The sequence below is a fragment of the Dreissena polymorpha genome, chromosome 11 (genome assembly GCF_020536995.1).
Source record: "Dreissena polymorpha isolate Duluth1 chromosome 11, UMN_Dpol_1.0, whole genome shotgun sequence".
In the NCBI taxonomy this organism is placed as follows: Eukaryota; Metazoa; Mollusca; class Bivalvia; order Myida; family Dreissenidae; genus Dreissena; species Dreissena polymorpha.
Genome location: NC_068365.1, coordinates 85,368,407 through 85,394,207, shown reverse-complemented (window position 1 = coordinate 85,394,207; position 25,801 = coordinate 85,368,407). Strand labels below are relative to the sequence as shown.

General features: G+C 35.8%; 1 protein-coding gene and 1 long non-coding RNA gene across 2 annotated transcripts in view; one reads left to right on the top strand and one right to left on the bottom strand.

Annotated features, from left to right (window-relative positions):
* LOC127851611 (discoidin domain-containing receptor 2-like) overlaps positions 1-25,801 on the bottom strand; it is a 232,970-nt gene that overhangs the window by 38,335 nt on the left and 168,834 nt on the right. Inside the window, exons 4-5 of the mRNA XM_052385440.1 lie at positions 8,761-8,902; positions 4,353-4,442 (exon numbers count right to left, since the gene is read on the bottom strand). Of these exons, the coding sequence (XP_052241400.1) occupies positions 4,353-4,442; positions 8,761-8,902 (232 nt within the window). The remainder of the gene's footprint in view (positions 1-4,352; positions 4,443-8,760; positions 8,903-25,801) is intronic.
* Positions 8,582-14,016, top strand: LOC127851614 (uncharacterized). The gene is made up of 3 exons (XR_008035847.1): positions 8,582-8,893; positions 10,283-10,389; positions 13,396-14,016. It is a non-coding gene; the product is annotated as an uncharacterized LOC127851614 (long non-coding RNA).

The following is a 25,801-nucleotide window of genomic DNA, read 5'->3' as shown; positions in this document are numbered from 1 at the left end:
GTTATAATCAGCATGTTTCAAATAACTTAAAAAAGGAAAAGACTAATGTCATTTTTCAAAAGTGCCAATAAATCAAATGAATGGAACACTAAATTTTAAGACTTATTTTTTTCAAAACAATTTATCATTTTGAAGCATTTTCAAAAGCCACTGTTACCACACAAGTTCATATTAAATAAGAGAAGATTATTATACAAAGTCTGTGAAAATAAGTGGCATTATCTAAAATAAATCTCAAATCTGTGTTGTATAACATCAGATAACTCTAATACAGGGGCCTTTTCCTGAGGAATTTGTCATGTCTTTACTGATAAGCCCCAGTATTTTCTCAGGTGAATTCTCAGCACCTATCATATAAAATTAACAGCGATTAATGGCATTTAAATTGTGAAAGGCAATTTCTTTATCCTCAGACAGTTTTCAAATAAAACATGATGAATTACCAGGACATTTTTTATCATCAATTACTAACGGTCCCTCCTCTATAAACATAGACAACATACTAAAAAAATAAAAAAAAAGTGAAGTTTTGTGGTATAATTATGGCATTTATCTGGCCCTGGCCTTTCACACCCTATCACACTTTAGGTTATACACCTTTCGTGGATGCCTATCAACATATGAAACCAAATCAGCTTATCTTAGCAATCAGACACACCTTTTCGCAAATTCCTCTTGATTTATTTCTGATACCTCTGTTGGTTTCCCATGTGATAAGATATTGACTTTTAATTCCACTTCTATCCCATTCTTTCAGCTCACATCTAAGACATCTCCATCCAACCCACCCTTTGTTTTCTGAGCTATCAGCTTTCAGCAAAGATTTAATAATAACAATTGATCTGTCTCTGAGAAAACAGGTTTAATGCATATGGTGAATTGTTGTCCCAGATTAGCCTGTGCAGTCTGTTAATCATAGACAACACTTTCTGCCTAAACTGGATTTTCGATAAGAAAAAAGTTCCTTAACCCTTTGCATGCTGGGTAATTTGTCGCCTGCTAAAATGTCGTCTGCTGAATTTCTAAAATTAGCACTTTCTTCGATTTTTTTCCAAAGAATACTATAAGAATAGCAAACAGATTGGATCCTGATGAGACGCCACATTTTGTGGCGTCTCATCTGGATCCAAACTGATTTGCAAATGCCTTCAAAATTTGGTTCCAGCACTGAAAGAGTTAAAAGTGGAAAGTGTTGTACCTGATCATCCTGGGTAGACTGAACAGGCTAAACACTTAACGCACATATTAAAGTCTGTTTACCCATTACACAAGGCTCAATTATTATTTTGTATGAAATCTGTTCACCAAGAAACAGATAACAGCGCTTTTACAGAACAAATTGACAATTGTGGGATACAAGAACCATTAAGTCATTAACTCTGGACAGTTTTTCAGTCACAGATATTTCCCAGAAATATATTTCCCAGAAATGACTTAACAGTATTTTTATTCTCAGTTTTATTTCGCCCTGGATGATAAAGCATGCCTAATTATGACTGAGTCTGGTCTCTAAGAATTCCATTCCACAGGCCAATCACCCTCTACCTCTCAATGTTGATGCTGGTGTAGCCTAGAAAATTAAATTGAGCTGTGCTCTGGGAAAATGTAGCTTAATGCATGTGTGTAAAGTGTTGTCTCAGATTAGCCTTGCAGTCAGCACAGGCTAATCAGGAACGTTTTTGTGGAGTTTCTTGTATAATGAAAGTATCTTCTTTTTGTACCCTATCTTTAATAACAATATATTAACAATTATATACAAACATAGGTCAGCTTTTGAACACTTCGCCTTAGTGCTTTTTTCTTAGCAGTACAAACCTTTTATCTCTAAAGTTAATAATTTGCTTTATAAACATGCCTTCACAGATTTTGTGACTATAATAATATTAACCCTTTGCATGCTGGGAAATATGTCGTCTGCTTAAATGTCTTCTGCTGAATTTCTAAAATTATTATTTTCTTTGATTTTTTTTCAAAGAATACTATCAGAATAGCAAACAGTTTGGATCCAGATGAGACGCCACGTTTTGTGGCATCTCATCTGGATCCAAACTGTTTGCAAAGACCTTCAAAATTCGGTTCCAGCACTGAAAGAGTTAATGCATTCCATACATCAATCAAAATACTCTCTAAAAGCCCTGTTTGTTTATTTGCATTCCAACTAAAACTTTATCAGGGCAAATAGGCGAGAAGCCACTGTTGTTATTTTGTCAATAAGTCTTTATTTGGTTCTTTGTGGATTAGCATTCAAAATAACAGTAATGGGAACTGCACCAGAGATCAGACAATTTTTTATAAGTGAAATTCGGAGAGGATGAAAGCATGGTCATTTCCCGGTTTAATAGATAATTAATGGAAAAAAGTAACAACCTACATGTACATAATAATTATTTATCATTTATCCCATAATCACACCTGCATTAACATCAAATACCAGACCCTCTTTTAAATACGGGTGTATTTCAACATTGTTGAATACAGCAAACATGTTCAGTACCATGACATCATTTTGTTTATTTTAATGTCGTCATTTTGTATTCTTTGTTTATCCATCTTACATTTATGATTTAACATACAAGATAAATATAGAATAAGCGGTCATATAATTATTTGAGGTATTTGAAATATTTGAGGTATTTAGATTCATATATAATTGTTTTTTTAAACACACATGGTAGGTACTATTGGTAATTTTTAACTCTGCATTTATAACAATCTGAACACATTCAGTGGTAAAACAATGGAAAACATTATATAACAAACAAAACATGTCAATTATTGTAATGATAATGTATACAATAAAGACGTTGTACAAACACAAGATTTTACATCTTGGTTGCAGCAATATCAAAACCATCTTGATCAAAGCTGCAACACAATTCCTGCTTCTGTAAAAACGGATAATAGGTGAAAAGCACAAAACACAACTTGTTTTTTCCATGTTACATATTAGACTTGAAACAGACTGTGCAAGTAAACACATAAAGACAAGAATTAATCTGCATTGGTTTGTCAAGACAGACATATACAGGGGAGGGGGTTCTATTGTTTTTTCTCTGCAAACTGTACCTAAACAATTAATCAAATGATTTCTCCCAATCCCATGCAGACAGAAAAATAATGAAATACATTAGCACCATGAATGTATCTTGCAATGTTTTGTTTATATTCTTTGGATGTTCTTATCTCAGTTTTGATCAGAGCAATAGTCTTTAAACTTGATAATCCTTCTCTGCCTACAAACTGAAGGGAAGGCGTTTCTAGTAGCATCCTACCCTGCTTGTTACATGTTATTTTAGACACTACCTCCTGCCCCTGCTTGTTACATGCTATTGTGGAGATTACCACATGCCCCTTCTTGTTAAATGCTATTGTAGACATAACTTCCTGCCCCTGCTTGTTACGTGCTATTGTAGACATCACCTCCTGCCCCTGCTTGTTACATGCTATTGAAGACATAACTTCAAACCCCTGCTTGTAACATGCAATTGTAGACATAACGTTCGTCCCCTGCTTGTTACATACTATTGTAGACACTACCTCCTGGTCCTGCTTGTTACATGCCACTGTAGGCATTACCTCCATTCCCTGCTTGTTACATGCTATTGCAGACATACCTCCCTGCCTCTGCTTGTTACATGCTATTATAGACATTACTCTTGCCCCTGCTTCTTACATGCTTTTGTAGACATTAACTCCATCCCTTGCTTGTTACATGCTATAAAAGATATTTCCTCCTGTTCCTGATTGTTACATGCTATTGTAGACATTACCTCCTGCTTCTGCGTGTTACATGCTTTTGTAGACAGTATCTCTGTCCCTGCTTGTTATATGCTATTGTAGACATCACCTCCTGCCCATGCGTGTAATTGCTATTGTAGACATTACTTCCTGCTTCTGCTTGTATCATGCTTTTGTAGACAGTGCCTCCATTCCTGCTTGTTACATGCTATTGTAGACACTACCTCTGGTCCATGCTTGTTACATGATATTGTAGACATAAACTTCTTCCCCTGCTTGTTACATGCTATTGTGGACATTACTCCCTGCCCCTGCTTGTTACATGCTATTGTAGACATTACCTCCTTGCCCTGCTTGTTACATGCTATTGTAGACACTACCCCCTGGCCCTGATATTTCATGCTATTGTTGACATCACATCCTTTCCCTGCTTGTTGCATGCTATTGTAGACATGACCTTAGTCACCTGCTTGTTACATGCTATTGTAGACATTAACTTCCTGCCCCTGCTTGTTTCATGCTATTGTAGACATGACCTCCTTCCCATGCTTGTTATATGCTTTTGTAGACATAACTTCCTGCCCCTGCTTGTTTCATGCTATTGAAGACATTACCTCTGTCCCCTGCTTGTTCCTGAATCTCATCCACTCGCCCATGTCCTCCCTTTGATACTCCAACAGGAACTGCTCTGTGTACTCCTGACCCTGCAAGAACAATGACCTTTTATTATGAAAACCATTAAGTTTTTACATATTTTTTTTTGCCATATTCGATCTCAAATACAATTTACATTTCAACCAGAAAACATGAGTATAATGTCAATGTTTTGCAATCTCCTCCCTAAGGGTATGTTACTGTTTCTTTATTTAATCATTTTGAGCTTGACTTTGACCTCCATCCTCTATGGACACAATGACCTCTGCCTAATTTTCTAGTAACCAAGGTCCAAGGCTACAAACTCTTTAGAAATCACTCCTACAAGATTTGGTCTTGCCATCGTTCCAAAATATGCAAAACAAAATAGCTCTGCCTTGCCTTTTTCCAAGAGATTGAGAATAGAATAATAATTGTGTATTAACATTATTATAAACATTATAACAATAAAGGTCCCTGATAGTTTAAAATATTTCATGTAATTATGTTATTTTTCTAATATTTTTTGGTAAATCTAACTTTTACTTTAACATTTCAAGATGCCAGAGTAAGTAAAATAATAATGTTGTTAACAACTTATTTTCTGGAATCTATAACCACGAGCTGCTCCCCTCATAAACAAGATAACCAGTTGACAATGAGCTTTTAACCTCAAAGGGGGCACTTATTATTTTATGGAATCTGGAGCCCTCATGGAAGTCATAAATTACTGGGCTTATCTGGACTATTTGTAAGTAGAGCCTCTAATGATCAGTGGAAAATATGCCGCATGATAAGAATGGTGTGAATTATGGGTATTTTTGTTTATTTCTGTAATTTATCCCAGCACTTGAAATAAAATGATCTTTTTTTTTCACAGAAAACATGGATTTAAAAGTTACACATGCTGAAAATGTATTATGTTTAAAATTGTTTTCACAGAAACTAGATATGAATAATAATATTTAATGTTATTGTTTTATCTTAACTTTCCAATTTATTTGGAGTAATAAGAAAAGCTTGCACATTCCCAGTATTTTGCGTCTTATCCCTCAGTCTTAGTGCAGGACAGCTTTAACCCTTTACCACTTAGATATGTATTTTGACACGTTTGTAGTCCTTTAGAAAGTTCCATTTAATTGAATACCTTTCTTACTAGATTCAAGTTTAAAAGGCTTCATTTCCAACCCTTAATAGTTACTGATGAGCAGCAAACAGCATAAAACCTAAACAGACTGCATAAAGAAATGTGCATAATACAAGGATGGTAATATGAAAACACACAAGAAGTGTCTTTCAGGCCAAACCATGAAAGCTGAAAACAATCTTGTAGTTGTGAGCTTAATACAAACCCAGGAGATTATTTAGAAATGTCTTTAGGCGTAACAAAAAAAGTTGTTTGTTTCCGGTGGCCCGACCCTACCTAATTTTTTGCCGCCGGTCCTAATCTTTTTTTAGCCCAAAATTCGAAAAAAATCGGACCGCGTATATTTTCGGCGCGCTCAATAAGCGTTCAACGTTATCGGCGCCGTACATTAAACTTTCAACATAAACAAGATGGCGGCGCCCAGCGCCATTACCGGATCATTGCGCATAGCGGATCACTTTGATGTTCAAGACTGCGTTTTGCGATAAATAGTTGAAATTGTTAGATGATATTTTGCACAAAGCATCTTCAAGGCCTATTATTTAAACGCATTGATTGAGTCGTAATTGGAGCGTCTCTTTGTCAAACATTTCGGTATGTTTTGCTGACATGTATATACGACTTTGTTGACTTCTGTCTCGTTTCCAAATCGAGGTTGAACATTTTTTTGTGGCCACTTGCTATAACTCTGTTGGAAAGTAAGAAGTTTACCCATTATTTTAAAGGCCATTTAGTAGTCTTTCGGCATGCAAAAGTCCATTTCAGTTTTGATTGATGTTTAAGATTTTGTCTGCGTGTAAAAATAAGACTATGTGCTGAATCAGTTAGCAACGGTAATTTTTAATCAAACTGGTGTTAAAGAAGTCTCAAACCGTTCATTGTTTTTCACCAGCACAACTTAATTACGCTACTGATCCGGTAATGGTAACTTGACTGTACTGTTGAAGGAAAAAGTAATACCAGTTTGTGTCTTTGCCAAAGTTTTGACAATTTTAAGTCATTCAAATGGTCTGCAACTGACTGTTTTAATAGCTTGCTGGATGGTTTTGTAATTGGCAATTCAAGATAGCAATTTTTTTCCACAATGGAATACAAAGTTTAAAGATTTCATGTTTTAAAATCCTCTTTAACGACTGGGTGCATCTCTACTAAACTTTTACATTGGATCTCCAAGAAATGAATATTGCCTAGAATTATTTCTGGCAGGATTATGGTCCTTTGTCTTTTTTTTTCATTTTTGAATTTATTATTACAAAATTGTGTGTGTTCAACTCCTCTGCTTGATAAATTTTGCTTCAACTTTCACAGCTGAATGTAAAGATGATCATTATGGTAGGACTTCTGACTGCAAACAGTTCAGCCATTTTTCATTTTGTCTACTGTATATATAGTGTATTTGTCTCTGTCCAAGCATAATTGTCCATGTCAAAATTCTAGTTATATTTAATAAGTAAAAATGTTATCATTTTCAGGGCAAGCACAGTCATAGTGCTATAGTGGGGGACATATTGTTTTTGCCCTGTATGTTGGTTCATTTGTTTGTTTGTTTGTTTGCCCCAACTTTAACATTTGCAATTACTTTTGCAAGATTGAAGATAGCAACTTCATACTTGGCGTGCATGTGTATCTCATGGACCTGCACATTTTGAGTGGTGAAAGGTCAAGGTCATCCTTCAAGGTCAAAGATTTAGCTTCAAAGCGGCGCAGTAGGGGACATGGTGTTTCTAACAAACACATTTCTTGTTTAAATTTATAAGTATAGTTTGATACAAGAAGCATTAAATTTCTGCTTTTCTGTGCTTGGTGTGATTTGATTTTGTGCTTGTTTATTGATTTGTGTGTGTGTAATTGTATGTATATAATACAAGTCGTAATAAATTTTCTGTTCTGTTCCTGAAATTCATGGGTAGATAGACCCCACGCCACCAGTACATAATATAATCTGAAAATGTGGTCCTTTGGGAACATTTACTGCATCCAAGAAATATAAAAGCACATCCGGTTTGATTTGGTCTTTCCATGGTGATAATGTTTAATGCAACACCACTGGCGTTCCCGTAGCACTGCTTTTGAGGTATTTAATATATTATAAATAATAAATAATATAGAATACACTGCATGAACCCAAAGGACCAGAAAGTATAACAACACTGAATCCCTATAGACACTGAGGGTCAAGCTCTCTGTGACTTGTTATAGTTATGCCTTTTATTGGTCATAAAATGGTATATTTAAGCCGTTGCCAGAAGTCAACATTAAACTCGGAATTAAGGAAAGCAACACATTCAATATTAATGAACAGCAAGTTTTTATTTCATAAAAGCATTTAAATATAGTCATATAGCATTACAGACATCATCAAATTTATTGTGCATACAGTTATACACAAAACATGAGAAGAAAATGCACCATGTACGACAATTTCTAAAAAAAAATTATTTTTAAAAATAAAATTATTTGCCTACCTACCTACCCTAATTTTTTTGGCCATGTCAGTGGAAACAAACGATTTTTTTTTTTAGGCCTTATTATAATTTTTCAGTAACAAAGGTGTTCAATGTTTAACATTCTAGTTAAAAGAAGTTATTGCTACAATAAATCTATGTTTGCATGTTCACAAATACTTTTTCAGACATACACTATTCCCAACGGTTTGACACTAATTTGGTGAGCAGTTATTCAGCAATAACCAAAGAAATTTATCTCATGGAATAATAAGGAACAATAGTTTCTTGATTGTTGTGAAAATGGCTCTCAAATCCTTGCACATTTGTGTTTTATTGCATTGATAGCATGCAAGATGGTTACAAGGCATTGTACTATCATAAAACCCTAAATCAGATATTGTTCTGCCAAGACTACTGCTGTTTTGTTCTGTCTTTTATAACTAATAGCTTGTATCTAGTTATATCTCAGCAAACTCTTATTTTCATACTTGTTGCACCCAATCCTTTTCTGTCATTTTTTCTAATTCATGTTCATAGATTTATCTGAGCATTTTGTTAAACAAGACTGGCAAGCTTTTTCTCTAACAGCATGAAATCCAAAACTACTGGAATGTAATTGAACTTCTTACTGACAAATAAAATGTATCTTTGAATAAAACAATATTTAGTATTGTTAAATGCGAATAAACATGACCACCATGTTTTTTGTTAACACAAATGATAACTAAATTAAACTTAACTAATTGTAATAAACAGTTGGGCACTGAAATTTTTTTAATTGCAAGCTCGACATACCTGACCGTTCCCGAAGCGTCCCTGGATCTCCACCATGGTTACCACGGAGAGTTTGCCGAGGTCAATCTGCAGGTACTCATACGAGTTCTGGCTGATCATCGGTTTGGGACACCAGGCTCCTCCCATTGTCTCTGTACGTATCCTAGCAACAAACACACATAGAGGTCAGTATCCTAGCAACAAACACACATAGAGGTCAAGGGTCAGTATCATGGCAACAAACAAACATGTAGAGGTCAGGGGTCAGTATCATAGCAACAAATACACATAGAGGTCAAAGGTCAGTATCCTAGAAACAAACACACATACAGGTCTTAGATCAGTACCCTAGAAACACACATAGAGGTCAAAGGTCAGTATCCTAGCAACAAACACACAAACAGGTTAAGGATCACTATTGTAGAAATACACATATTGGTAAGAGATCAGTATCCTAGCAACAAACAAATAAGTAGAGGTCAGGGGTAGGTATCCTAGGAACTATTAATCATTGAGGTCAGGTCGGTTTCCTAGCAACAACCACACCAACAGGTCAAGTTTCAAAGCTAGATTTAAAATAGCTTTGTCTTGGAAAAAATGTTATTAGCAAGCTAACACATCCAATTATGACTGTGCTCATCATGACTATTGAAGTATATTTGCTGTTAACTGTTTTGCACATTAAACAGCCCTGATATAAACTTAGTACTGTTTAATAACAATTACATTAAAAGCCTCAAGTCCCAGAGCCAATATCTTATATACCCAACTTTACGCCCATTTTATTAACCAACATAACGTTCATCAGACTGTTTATTTCGATAACATCAGTGTTGGCTATTATTTATTATGCTTCAAATATATTGGATATTACCACAAGCATTCAGCCACACTCAAAAAGCATTAAAAGCAAAACACAAACATTTGTTGTCGGAATTAATTGCACAACTGGACTCATATTCCTGTTCCACAAATAAAAATTCCCATATGTGAGATATACATCAAAATTCTTTGCTTATGAGCAAAACAAATAATTTAACACCCGGGTTTCTGTCATAAGAACTGTTCGCAGAAATTATGTGCAAAATGAATTTGTGAACACATTAAGAGGTAATTAATCATGTTTTAATTATGTAAGATATTAAACTCCAGAGCTCTTGAAAGATAAGTTCAAATGTCTTTGAATGTACAGATGTTCACAAATGCAAGCATTAATGAGGATCAAATACAATATAATGCACCACTTTTTAAGCAGTAAAACATGAAACTTTTTGAATTACCGGAGTCTCAATCTGGGAAACAGTGCTTAAAGCATGTGTGTTAAGTATCGTCCTAGATTAGCCAACGCAGTCTGCACAGGCTTATCAGGGACAACATTTTCTGCCTTGATTTTTATTTAGAAGAGACTTCCTTTATAAACGAACAATTTCATAAAAGCGGAAAGTGGCGTCCCTGAAAGCATATTAAGATTGCAAATGCTTTAAGCCCTGTTTTTCCAGAACGCGATTTATTTTACAGTGTTTAGTATTTTTTCTTCTAACAGCAACAGTTTGAGGCTCATTACAGCTGGCAACAAAAAATGTCCAAAGAAACACTGAAGTGAGATTGATGAAAGCTGCTGTGGGGGTCATTAGCAGCAATCAAAATGAGGTAAATGTCTGTGATCTCCCAGTGACATAAACACAAATACCAGAGTTCATATTCTGTCACACTCAGGCACTTCTGTTGTTTTTTGATACTGTAAAATCATTTATATTTCTCAGAATGAAATTTCATTAAAAACAAGAAATATCTTTAAAAAAGATATACGGCGTTGATTGTGGTCGATGTTTATGAACGATCAAAAGTTATCTCTATGAGATAAAAAGTAGCGGATGCCTTTTTTCTGCGCAGTTGTTAGCTACATCATAAGCAAATCAATTACGGGGTGTTGCGCCAGATTTCGTGGCTTATTTTGCTGTATGTGATATTATTACTCAGATATCTATATTTACAGAATAGAAAAACACAAGAAACATGAAAATAAACGAGTGCATATAGGTCAGCCGGCAATACTCGAATCTTATTTAATTGCATAATTATAGTATAGCGAATTATTGTGGTCATGCTTAATAAACTGGTCTAAATGGATAAATATTTCTAATTAATTTTATCAAAATTGGTCCTTATCATGCAAATTTTGAAACCATATTAAAAATCGATGATTGACATACCACAATAATATCGCCGAATATCTTTATTTAGTATCTTTCTGATCAAAACAGACTTCAAGTGCACAAAGTTTACGAGACGGCGTTTATATAAAGATTTCTGCAACTGACCGCAAACTGACCTTGATACCTTGCGGATTGGAATGCAATGCATTACAGTCACTACGTTATTGTCAGTAAGACACAATGATCGCAACCCCTTTTGCGAACTCCGGTGATGAACTGTATATAAACTCTGACTTTCACAAAATGACCGCGTATTGACCCGAAACCTCGCGGGTTGAAATGCAATGCAAGTAAGTACTAAATATGACAACATAGCCTTTAGTTAAACGCTTTTGCGCTGGTAATTCTCTGAAAATAAAAGGTGAACGCACAAACTGTATTTATGTCGAAAATTGATTGTAAAACTGTTCTATCTATTGGGCCTTTTCATTAGAGATAAAATTGTTTCATGCAGTAAAACAGTGTTACAAAGACGCGGATATGTTTCCAATGTTCTGGTGTTATACTCAAATCAGCCAATGGAATAAATGAAGTGTATTCATTCGTACCTAGCCGCGGGAAATTTTATTTGAGTATTATTGGACACTTACAAAGGTCAAGTCAGGGTGAAAAGCTGGCTTATTCAGCTTACGCCGAAAAATAGACTTATGTGGACGCATAAATTTGAAGATTTCTGATTTTGGCAAAAAAGGGAAATTCACACTGGCCGTCTTCCGATGTGTTTTAAATAATTTTGCGCATTGGACAACCCATCAAATCAAAAAAAAAATATTGTCCCACAAATAATAATGCTTTTAAAGTAACTGAGAATATGTCTGGGAATGGGAGTGAATTTTGCTTTTTGACTTGTTAAAGCCTCCATTTTTCATCAGAATTATGTAATAAACGACTTTGGTCTGACCTAATATGCTTTTCAAAGTAACTGAATGTGAAAAAATTGTAGATTGCGAACTAAAAATATGCCGCCAGAGTTATACCAGATCAGCCTGTGCCTCCCGGTCCAGTAACGAGACCACTAAGCCTTGCGTGATTTTATATATGAGCAGTGCTCTGTGAAAATGGGGTTTAATGCATGTTCGCAAAGTGTTGTCCCAAATTAGCCTGTGCAGACCCCACAGGCTAATCAGGGACGACACTTCCGCCTTAATTGGTTTTTGTCTCAGAAGAGACTATCTTTCAACGAAAAATACAATAAAAGCGGAAAGTGTCTTCCCTGATTGGCCTGTGCGAACTGCACAGGCTAATCTGGGACGACACTTTGCACACATGCATTTAATCCCCTTTTCGCAGAGCATGGCTCATATATAATTGATTTCCCGATCTGACTTGAATACAAAAGTTATTGCAAATTATTTATATTCTACATAATAAATAGTTTTTAATGGAAAAATGAAGCCATTATTATGCCATATCAAATTACATTTGTAATCACTATTTTACTTTCACAGCTTCAATATATTACCTGCTAAAGACTGACAAACGAATTCATAATGACTTATAATAAATGATGGATAATGTCTATTCAAATGTAAAATTACACTTTAAAATCCCAAATTACACCCATGAGGTTTGAAATTCTACAAATTCTTCAAAACTGCCATTTGTATAACGTAATCGTAATGACAGTTGAAAGAATTCCAATACAAAGACAAACAAACATGATTATTAATTTATAATGTTGTAATTATTTGCTAAGTAATAGAGAATCAACAGGCTATAACAACATTTGAATAATCAGAATCAGCAATTGTGTTCCAACCACGGCCACAATCGCGGAATCCCAACAGTGTAGTTACGGTAATATCGTATTAACACATAAACCGTGCTCTGTAAAAACTGGGCTTAATGTATGTGCTTAAAGTATTGTCCCAGACTAGCCTGTGAAGTTAAATCACATGCTAATCAGGGACAAAATTTCTTGCCTAAAATGGATTTTTGTTCGAAGACTGACTTCTTGTACATGAACAATTCCCCCAAAACAGTGGAAAGTGCTGACCCTGATTTGCCTATATGGACTGCACAGCCTAATCTGAGACTACACTGTAAACACATGCATTTAGCCATGTTTTCCCAGACTACACTGTAAACACATGCATTTAGCCATGTTTTCCCATACTACACTGTAAACACATGCATTTAGCCATGTTTTCCCAGACTACACTGTAAACACATGCATTTAGCCATGTTTTCCCAGACTACACTGTAAACACATGCATTTAGCCATGTTTTCCCAGACTACACTGTAAACACATGCATTTAGCCATGTTTTCCCAGACTACACTGTAAACACATGCATTTAGCCATGTTTTCCCAGAGTGCCATTCACTTCATGATGAAGTGAAGTGTTTGAGGATCTATTATTATGTTTAGTAACATTGTCAGCTTAATTTTTCGTTCTATTGTCTTCAATATTTAAGAAATTGTCTCTATGACGTTTCAGTGCACTAGTGCCAAAAATGGTACATTGCTGATGAAACATGAGCGCAACTTTAACCATGTATATGAAATACGAGTACAACTTTCACCAAATACATGCAACATGAGTACAACTTTCACCAAGTACTGCAGGGAATGTGACTACAACTTTCACCAAGTACTGCAGGTAATGTGACTACAACTTTCACCAAGTACTGCAGGTAATGTGACTACAACTTTCACCTAGTACTGCAGGTAATGTGACTACAACTTTCACCAAGTACTGCAGGTAATGTGACTACAACTTTCACCAAGTACTGCAGGTACCACTCAGCTGGCAAAATTCATATCCAGATATAAAATTATAAATAAAGTTCCAACAATTAAATCATTAACCAGCATCAGCAGCTGCTGTAACCTCCTGATAACATGATAAGTGTTATTCATGATAAGAGAAGGAAGATGGAAGCCAAAAAACAAATGAATCTTAATTTGTGGTAGTTGGACCCACACACAAATAATCACATGAAATGAATTTACATTTATAAGTTACGGAAATAAACATTTATTTTATTGTTGCATAATTGCTATCGTAACCACTTTTTGATTACATTTTGTTGGAATTGATTGCTAATAAAATGGCATATGTTCACTTTATGACCTAGCACCCTTTTGATGTACATATGCCTTTCTGGTATTTTTCCCATCTGTTATTATGCTATGTTAACATTGAATAAAATATAAAAATAATACGCAAAACATTTGGATATGGTTTTGTGCTAGACAAGCATATCTGTATTTACATAATTTTTCATATTACCATGAATAAACGTTTTCATTTCAAAAGAGACAAATGTCTTCTTAAAGTGATCAGACAATGCAGTAGACAATGATTCAATAAAATGTAATATGAACATAGAACTTGCATAAAGCTGTGTAATCCTTGCTCTGCGAAAAGGATGCATGTGCATCCCAGATTAGCCTGTGCAGTCCGCACAAGCTTTACACCCCATTTTCTCAGAGCGCAAATTTATAAACATAGAACTTGCATGGAATGTGTTTGCTTCATTATCAGTTTATGTAAAGCTGGAGGAAAAAATGCACCGGAACTACAAAAACAGCAGCAATAACTTCTCTAAACTGCCACATTACTCTACATGCAAGCATGTAAATCAAGACTGTAATATACCACTTGGAATATTATCTCAGACCATTTAACATTTAACTGTTCAATGTTTGGAAGGTCAGGTATCCAGAGTTCCAAAGAGCTCTCAAGAATAACGAGAGCGCCGATGGCGTTAAAAGCATAGGTGCAAGATACAGGGAAGAATGGCGTCACGTGGTATAATGTAGTTCGATATCGCCATCCGCGAATTTCTCAAATCAATAATTTCAAACAATTACCGACTATTTAAATAGATAATCTTTCCATTTACATCAGTGTTTGAAACGCTTATGAAAAATAATTACCCAAGCCTTTCAAAATTTAAGCACGGACAGATCTGTATCGAACTATTCTTTTCACAAATGAAAATAGACGCTACCCTATTCGTCTGCGTCAAGAATTTGTCGTAAAACTTGTGGTAAGCGTTAGATGCAGACGTGCACAACAGATTGAGTTCTGAATACAGATTTCTGAATGCAGATTTTTATAGAAACTCCTCACAGCAGTTACTTCCCTTGCTTCGCCCGGTCAGTAACTTCTAGTATAAGGGAGGCCACTGCGTAGGAGATTGAGATTTATAGTGCAGATAGAATTGTTTTACGAACGAAATTTGTTTTAGGTTATAAGAAGATTTTTTGACATAAAACGGTCTTAGAAAAATTAACTAAAAACGGTGTCAGCAATATTCTTGGAAGAAAACGTTAGAAAAACGTTTCCAAAAAAAAATTGTAAGAATGACCATATACTAAATTAAATAGATATTTCGTCTGATTTTTGATCAGGTAAGGCTTCATAATGGGCAACCGATCGATGTGGATTTTCGAAATGTGGTATATACCATAAGCATAGGTGCGTAAACGCACCTATGCTAAAAACTCAAACTTTCAAATGTTATTTTCTTTAACCTGCTGCAACATTTCCGTATGGAGAAAATATTGCTGATTACAGCTCATGCGATACTTATAATAGATTATCATCAAATTATATAAACAACAAGGGCTGTTTGTAAATCATGCATGCCCCCCATATGGGCTGTCAGTTGTAGTGGCAGCCATTGTGTGAATATGTTTTTTGTCTCTGTGACCTTGACCTTTGACCTAGTGACCTGAAAATCAATAGGGGTCATCTGCCAGTCATGATCAATGTACCTATGAAGTTTCATGATCCTAGGCCTAATTATTCTTGAGTCAACATCAGAAAACCATTTAACTGTTTCAAGTCACTGTGACCTTGACCTTTGACCTAGTGACCTGAAAATTAATAGGGGTCATTTGCCAGTCATTATCAATGTACCTATGAAGTTTCATGATCCTAGGCGTAAGCATTCTTGAGTTATCATCCTGAAACCATTTTACTGTTTGGAGTCACTGTGACCTTGACCTTTGACCTAGTGACCTGAAAATCAATAGGGGTCATCTGCCAGTTATGATCAATGTACCTATGAAGTTTCATGATCCTAGGCGTAAGCCTTCTTGAGTTTTCATCCTGAAACCATTTTACTATTTCGAGTCACTGTGACCTTGACCTTTGACCTAGTGACCTGAAAATCAATAGGGGTCATCTGCCAGTCATGATCAATGTACCTATGAAATTTCATGATCCTAGGCCTAAGCCTTCTTGAGTTATCATCTGGAAACCATCTGGTGGACGGCCGACCGACGGACCGACATGTGCAAAACAATATACCTCTCTTCTTTGAAGGGGGGCATAATAATTACAAAATGGTGCAAAATGTTTGTTTTGGCTGCACATAAATCCCCAAAACCCAAATATCCTTTCTTTTATAACTTCATTGAGCAAATGTTTATTTGTATTGAAGAGTCGCCAAAAATTTCATTGAATTCCTCTAATCTAACATGGGCCTTCTGTTTATTCACTGCCAACCTGCTAATTGTCTTTTGAGCACCCGTTTCTGTCTGAAAACCAAACTTTCATTTAAACAATAACAAATAGTGTCTTGAAATCTTTTAAAATTCCTGTAAACAAACACTTAACAACAAGCAATTTTAATTGTAATGTGAATGCTTGGAGAAATGAATCTCCTGGTAGATATGTGTCTTGAAGACATGGAAAAATATCAGTTAGATGTTTCAAGAAGTTTGAACATATCTGCCAATATTTAATACACCAATACAGACGTTCGAACCCATTGTTGCACAATTCTTTCTACATTAGCTGCAGCCTACTGAATAAAAAAACAAAAACAACAACAAATATCCATGGCAACACAATCAATTCAATCGAAAAGCTTCTGAAATTCCATTTCAGTAAAAATCCCTTTTAGTCCCTAACCAATATTTCCTCAAACTCATCTGTATCTTTAAAATGATCAGCAATTTACATATTAAACTCCTCAACACTATCAAAATTGGCGCCTAAGTATAGAAAGCCCTCACTTTACTGTCTCCCTAAAATCTTCCCTTAACTGACAGTACAATTATGTGTGATGAAATATATTTAATATGTCTCCGCTAGCTTTTACATGAGGAATTCATGCAAATTCAGACGATGTAAAGGAAACCTAAAACTCTACTGAAAAATGAGCACGTGACAATGTGACTATAAGAATCTACAACAGCGTAAATATATGACATTTAAATTTTTCGACAAATTATATAATGCTACATTTATGTTATATAGTGTGTTTATATGAGCTGGTTATATAATATAATGAAAGTAAGTGAAGTAAGGAACAGGTCAGTCCAATTTGGCTTTAAGTTTGAATATACACACAGTTTCAATATTTCTATGATAAGATGTGTTTTTATTTTTTTCTATGTGATAACTTTTACACCTAACATTTGTGCACTGTGTGACCAGTTAAGACTTAAGTCTCAATATACCGACCCCATACAGTATTGATACGTTCTACTATAAGAAGCTGTTTATTATATTATTTCTAATCTTTATCCATGTCATATAAAATCTATGTGATATTTTACATCAAACATGTGTGCACTGTATAACCATTGTAGACTTGTGTTGAGTCCTGCCTTTAGTAAGTGCAACTCTTTAATGTAAGACTGCATGAGTGTCTGATATGCCCTCACAGATAAACCTGCTGCTCAATTTCCACAAATCAACTCTTCTGTGTCTACTTTCAATTAAAGATGGAAAACATAAAACCCTTTCTAACTGATTATCAAGTATTAATGCATACACATAACTGACACATTTAATTATGGCAGTTGCAGCAAATGTAAAGAATATGTGGTGTGAATCAAGCAAGTTTTGCAAAAAGAATAAACATTGCTTTCCCATATCCTAGTGCTAACATCTTACACAGACTTTGTTATATTGAAAGTCATAGTATGAAAAATTATTGTCTTATATCTACATGGTATAATTATATTAACCATCAAATTTGTTCAACTCCAATTATTTGCTTTTTTCTCAAGCATATTCAAAGAAAAGAGTAAACACAGACAAAAACTCTTTACTACACAATTTTGATATCAACGACTTTTCTAACTATTCTATTGTTTTTAGAATTCTTTTTTTTTAAATGAGGTCTTCTTTGCAAATGATTGTTTTTCCTCAAACATTTCTTATTATTTACAGTTCACTGTGGGAACTGGGATTATAATCAAGCTTGTGTTTACTAACTATAGATCTAAAACAAAATTGACAGCAGCAACTTTCTTATTCTATGATTGGGGTTTCAAGAACTGCAAGATATTTTGTAATTACCTCACATATTTTATAGCGCACAAAGAATTCTCATTCTGTTTGAAGGAAAATGTTGAATTTCTTTCTGTTTACAGCGACTAGCACTGTACAAATTGCTCTTGACATAGCAATATCTTTTTAATCACTGTGAACCAATTTAACGAAGACCTTGCCCAAATCTTTCTACGCTGTTATCTAAATGAGTAGTCCCCCTTGATTATTGTTTTATTTTCAGGTTTATCAATTTCTATGATCATCAAGATGCTTGTAGAGCCTCCAGATGACACTAGAGCAGAAAACCAATCCATCACAAGCTGTCAACTAGTCAGCTGATAAGCATTTCATGGATTCCAATATGTCATCACTCATATTCTGCGGTTAATTACCTCCCCTAATGATTTCTAAAATTCATCCTTGAAATAAAAGGGAATGGGCAACAATCTGCAATTGTTTTTGCCTTGACCATGTGTTTCAATTATCTTTTAATTGGTTTCATAGATGAACTTTATTTGAAGAACATATTTTAAACACTCAGAGTTCAAAGAAAGGTAAATGGGAAAAACAATAGGAGATATAATCAGTTAGGAATCATCAGCTGGCATCTATGGCCATACCAAATTATTGTTCAATAATATAAAGTGATGTGAAAAAAACAGAAGTCTAAAGATCAATCTGAAGTCAAAGTTTACAAAGTGGACATGTTTTTTCTTTACCACAGCATGCCTACATGGCTTATCCAAACATTCTTGTCTTAGTGTTGACTGTTGTGTTATGTTATTTGCAACGTGCACAGGCTAATCAGGGACGACATGTTCCGCCTTCACTGGATTTTCATTAAGATGAGACCTCCTTAAGTTAAAAATAACATGAAGCAATCAATAAAAGGGTCTGCACAAGCTAATATGGGATGACACTTTGAGCACCTTGCATTAAGCCAGAGAACGCCCACATAATTTATCAGACTCAGATAAGTGGGTATTGGATGAGGGGATGTCTTGTAAGTATGCACGTCTGGCTATAAGTGATTATATGTGCACATGTCTCCCCCACACTAAGGTCCAGTCAAAGATGGATCCTGATATTCTGGCATAGATCAATCACTGACGGACAGTGAAATATTCATCACATTTGACGCCCCAAATCACAAACTACTGTTTTCATTTCATCTTTCAATGCTTGCCCTCTATAACATCAAACAATCTGTATCGTAGGCTGCCAAAACAAACTTCCAAACACTTTTCTTGTAGATCGGACAAAAGTGAAAATGATCTGAATTACCTTTGTTTTTCATTCTTAACTTAATGACTTTTGCAAACATGGTCATTTTGGTCACTTGGGATGGAAAAGAATTGTTTAAAAATCTATTTGAAAAGTGCTTTACAAACTTGAAATACCATGCATTTTGAGCCATAAATCATCTGCCCGGGATTTTCTGTCAGATCTTAATGAGAATGGACACAAATATCTCCCTGTGCATACCAAGTGTTGATAGATGGGTCTTCATGAGAGGCTACATGCCACTCAACACCACAGTGATGAGTAGGTCACAATATATTAAATAGTTTCTCTATATAATTCAATGTAAAAGCGACAACTTTGAGCGAAAATAAATTCAACATTTTGCACATAGAGACCCCCATAACCATACCTTTTCTTAAAGGCCATTCTAAGCGGAATGGATTTATGTAATAAAAAAGATATGTCATGTTCAAACCAAAAAAGAACTTGATGCTAATCAAAATCGACTGTTTTTGCAACTTTTTTTCCGGATGTTTCTTAGTGGAATGTAACCTTTTTCAGTGCAAAGCTTTACTAAAGTCTCCAAGTTTATCATATTTCAGGGATTCAGTGGTGAACACCTATTTATGCCCTACCATTATCTCCGAAAGATAAAACCCGAACAATAGTTTAAGATGTAAAACATGCCTTCGAGTCAACTATGATATTTTTTTAGAGAGTACAGCCCTACATGAAACAAGTATTTAGTATATTGTAACCAGTAGCAGCCAACGTGGGCTACAAAAGAATATGACAGAGAGCTCCAGATAGGCTACTTTTGATGCAAAATGCGAGCACTAGGTTTCAGTGTTAGAGGGTGCAGCGATTTGGTAGCATTCCTTCATCTCCATGTGAGAGGCATAAAGTGATTCTCCTAGCCATTTATCTGCTTTTCATCAAACACCATAACTTCAACATCTTGATACTTATATAGTTGTTTGCTATTGGCTCTGTCTATTCTCCTTTGTCACTTTATCTTGACCTTGACCTTCTTTGGACTGACTCACTTAAATGAGCTTTTTCTTGTTAAGCTAAATATTGAAGTTTCATCTTGTATCTACAGAGCTTGAAACAACACCTTGATACCTAAACAGTTGTTATTTATGACCAACGCCAATCCACACTTATCATCCACCATCATCTATTTGCTCTAATTTAAAATACAAATAATTCAAACTATTTGGGCCACCCTGAAAAAGAAGCAGTTCAGTTGGGATTACGCATTTCACACTTCGTAGCAATGCAGGTCGTTTGGTAGGTAGGTGATTTTTTTTTATAATTGTGTTTTTACATGAAGATCTATTGATTGATATCTATTAAAATTAAAGGAAATCAATGTGTATTATTTTATTCCATTCATACAACACCTGCCCTCATTATTTCATAAGCAAGAACAATAAGAGTGACAGCTGGTTGAAGAGGTGCTTTCTATGACAATACTGATCAAGAGTGTTAAGAACCAAAATGTCCCCATATGAAATAGACCTAAACAAATAATTATGTAGCCCTAACAAAATAGTTACATCTATTTGGTTGGATTTGCATTCAAGTCATATTAAACATACAATTGGTTATGGATGGCCTTATTTGTGACAGATTATATTGATATTATTGTTTTGTCTAACACCAACAATTCGTGTTACAACCCTTTGATACCAAAACCTTTCTTGGCAATACCTACTCCCTTTAAATACACATCGTTATTTGGCATGACCTTGTCATTTAAATGGGCAATGCAGTGCCAGCAAGTTGGGGGTGTTTTTGTCATACACAGATTTTTGTTAGTACTTTAGTTAGGAATACCCACATCAAAATATGGAGCAATGAACTGCTTCACCTCGCCAAAGAGCAACATACCAAACCACAGGGGTGTGATCATTCAATGATCATAAAAGATAAAACATAAAAGAACACAATAAAATACAGGAATATAAGACTTACAAGCAACACTTCTGTTACAATTTATGACTTTTAACACTTACAAACAGTGGTTCTTTAAGTATACATGTAGTATACATGTGCCACATAAAAAAACATAATAAATGTCCAACAATTCGTTGATTTTTACCTTTGCTCACCTTCTGTACCCATAAACCACCACAACGTTAATGCAAACCATATGCTGACCAAATAAATGCCAATTCAAAAACAAAAATTACACAAATTATTTCCAGCACACTAACGCCTCAAACATCTTAAAACACAAAAATTCTATAATATAAATGAGTTATTTCAAACAAGTGGTTTATAGCCAAACTTTTTTTTACTTAATACTTACCTTTACCTTATGGAACCTGCACTTTATACAATATAATCTTTGGCCTTTGTGAATAAGTAAATACTGTAAAAGAATTTATGTTTATCTGAATTTAATCTTGCTGTTTTAAATAACAAGAGCTCCACATAAGGAGTGCCACGCTCAGCTATGGGTGCAGTTTTGAATAAATCACAGCTTGTCAGAATTTGTTATTTTTTAGAGGTCACAGTGACCTTGACCTTTGACCTAGTGACCCCAAAATGGGTGTGGCATGTAAAACTCATCAAGGTGCATCTACATAATATGACGTTTTAAAGTTGTAGGTGGAAGCACTGTGTCCATAGCCATTATTTTTGTGAGATGACATTCATTATGTTTGATTACAAAACATAAAATATAGACCGTAAAATGTATCTTCTAAAAGTCATGTTTTCCTATTTATACACCATAACAAATTATCATCCAAACGTCACAATTATGGATGCATGTGTAAAATGTGTGACCCAATGTTACCCACAATTCTCGCAACATCTACATGAACTTATTCTAAGCAATCAGTTTGATAAAGACCTTTTAAAGAGTTCAAACAACCCAAATGTAGACTTCAGATTAACTTAGAACAAACATAATGAATAAAGAAGGACTTAAAGCCCCCCACATCCCACCCAGCATTCCTTCGGCCCACCCAGTATTGTACCCTAGTCCAGATGGGACAGCAAGATTACCAAGGCAGAATCAATAACATTTGGGACATAATAGTTGGCACACAGCAAATATGCAGATACCATGTCATAGAATTGTTCTTAGCTCTGTTACTAACATCAAAAGCATTGTTTAGGTCAATGAAGAACATTGCAGACATTAAAAGCATTGCTTATGTCAGTCTGAAGGACATGGGTATGTGATTGGATTAATACAAACATTGATGGATTTCAATGCAATCAGGATGCCAAATGTTTGTTTACATTTTAAGAATTAAACTCAAAACAGAGAATTAAACATATATGAGCCAGTCTCTGGAAAAACCAGACTTGATGCATGTGCCTAAAGTAGCAGAGAACAGTCTCTGGGTAAACCAGACTTGATGCATGTGCCTTTAGTAGCAGAGGACAGTCTCTTGGAAAACCAGACTTGATGCATGTGCCTAAAGTAGCAGAGGACAGTCTCTTGGAAAACCAGACTTGATGCATGTGCCTTTAGTAGCAGAGGACAGTCTCTTGGAAAACCAGACTTGATGCATGTGCCTTTAGTAGCAGAGGACAGTCTCTTGGAAAACCAGACTTGATGCATGTGCCTTAAGTAGCAGAGGACAGTCTCTTGGAAAACCAGACTTGATGCATGTGCCTTTAGTAGCAGAGAACAGTCTCTGGGTAAACCAGACTTGATGCATGTGCCTAAAGTAGCAGAGACCAGTCTCTGGGAAAACCAGGCTTTATGCATGTACGTTTAGTAGCAGAGACCAGTCTCTGGGAAAACCAGGCTTTATGCATGTACGTTTAGTAGCAGAGGTCAGTCTCTGGGTAAACCAGACTTGATGCATGTGCCTTTAGTAGCAGAGGACAGTCTCTGGGTAAACCAGACTTGATGCATGTGCCTTTAGTAGCAGAGGACTGTCTCTTGGAAAACCAGACTTGATGCATGTGCCTAAAGTAGCAGAGACCAGTCTCTGGGAAAACCAGGCTTTATGTATGTACGTTTAGTAGCAGAGACCAGTCTCTGGAAAACCAGGCTTTATGCATGTACGTTTAGTAGCAGAGGTCAGTCTCTGTTAAATCAGGCTTGATGCATGTGTCTTTAGTAGCAGAGGTCAGTCTCTGTGAAACCAGGCTTGATGCATGGTCCTTTAGAAGCAGAGACCAGTCTCTGGGAAACCAGGCTTGATGCATGTGCCTTTAGAAGCAGAGGCCAGTCTCTGGGAAACCAGGCTTGATGCATGTTCCTTTAGTAGCAGAGGCGAGTCTCTGCAAAAACCAGGCTTGATGCATGTGTCTTGAGTAGCAGAGGTCAGTCTCTGTGAAACCAGGCTTGATGCATGGTCCTTTAGAAGCAGAGGCCAGTTTCTGGGAAAACCAGGCTTGATACATGTGCCTTTAGAAGAAGAAGCAAGTCTCTTATAAATACTAGGCTTGATGCATGTGCTCTTAGTAGCAGAGGACAGCCTCTGGGGAAACCAAGCTCATATACATGGGCTTCATTCCGTTTCTTCTCCAATTAGTCTCATCCACAGACTCATATACATGGGCTTCATTCTGTTTCTTATCCCATGAGTCTCATCCACAGACTCATATACATGGGCTTCATTGTTACTTATACCATGAGTCTAATCCACAGACTCATATACATGGGCTTCATTCTGTTACTTCTCCCATGATTCTCAGCCACAGACGCATATACATGGGCTTCATTCTGTTACTTCTTCCATGAGTCTCCTCCACAGACTCATATACATGTGCTTCATTCTGTTACTTATACCATGAGTCTGATTCACAGACTCATATACGTGGGCTTCATTCTGTTACTTTGCCCATGAGTCTCATCAACAGACTCATATACATGGGCTTCATTCTGTTACTTCTCCCATGAGTATCATTTACAGACTCATATACATGGACTTCCTTCTGTTACTTCTCCCATGAGTCTCCAGACCATTCACAGACTCATATACATGGGCTTCATTCTGTTACTTCTCCCATGGGTCTCATTCACAGACTCTTATATGTGGGCTTCATTCTGTTACTTCTCCCATGAGTCTCATCAACAGACTCATATACATGGGCTTCATTCTGTTACTTCTCCCATGAGTCTCATCCATTGACTCATATACATGGACTTCATTCTGTTACTCCTCCCATGAGTATCATTCACAGACTCATATACATGGACTTCATTCTGTTACTTCTCCCATGAGTCTCCAGACCATTCACAGACTCATATATGTGGGCTTCATTCAGTTACTTCTACCATGAGTCTCATTCACAGACTCATATACATGGACTTCATTCTGTTACTTCTCCCATGAGTCTCATCCACAAACTCATATATATGGGCTTCATTCTGTTACTTCTCCCATGAGTCTCATCCACATAACACATCTAAATGTGACTTTGCATTCCAGCAAAATAAGAACTCAGTTTACACTTGGTACAATTGCATGAACATGCTTTCATAAACCCTTTTCATAAAACCAACAGTCATTAGGCTTCGATGGTAAACTGAAGTGTGTATCTAAGTATAATGCACATAACGATTAGACAAAACAGTTATAAAGCATCTTCAACATGCAGGCCCATGTCTTATCAATCATCTGCCAATGCATGAAGGTAATGACTGCTATAAAATAAAAACCAATAATGTTATAAAAATAACAAAACCAAAGTGAAGTGTGTGTTGCAAGCACAACATGTTGACAGATTTGATGATGGTGTATGCTAGAAATTATATGATCCACGTCCTGCAAAAATGGGCCTTATGCCATATATAACAAGACTATTATCAAGCAATATAAGTCCCCTACCGGCTCCACCATTGTCAGAAATTCCACCATTTTCAGAATATTTTTTTATATATTTGTTGCCATAGCAACCAGAATTTTTGTCGTAGGAACAAAATGAAATGACGTGCATAATGTCCATATTGCCATCTATCCATGTTTCAAGTTTCATGAAAAAATATTAAGAACTTAAAAAGTTATCGCAGGATCTAGAAAACCACCATTTCAGCAGTATTTCTAGTCTATTTGTTGCCATAGCAACCTGAATTTTTGACGTAGGAACGAAATGAAATGACAGGCATAATGTCCATATTGACATCTATCCATGTTCCAAGTTTCATGAAAAAATATTAAGAGCTTTTAAAGTTATCACAGGATCCAGAAAAGTGTGACTGACAGACTGACTGACTGACAGACTGACAGACTGACTGCCTGACTGACTGACAGATGGAGCGCAAACCATAAGTCCCCTCTGGTGAAACCGGTAGGGGACTAACAAGTGTAGCTCCAGACCAGCCCGCAACATTGTGTACTCTGGTCAGGGGGCTGTCTCCTATGAAGTCACATAAGGT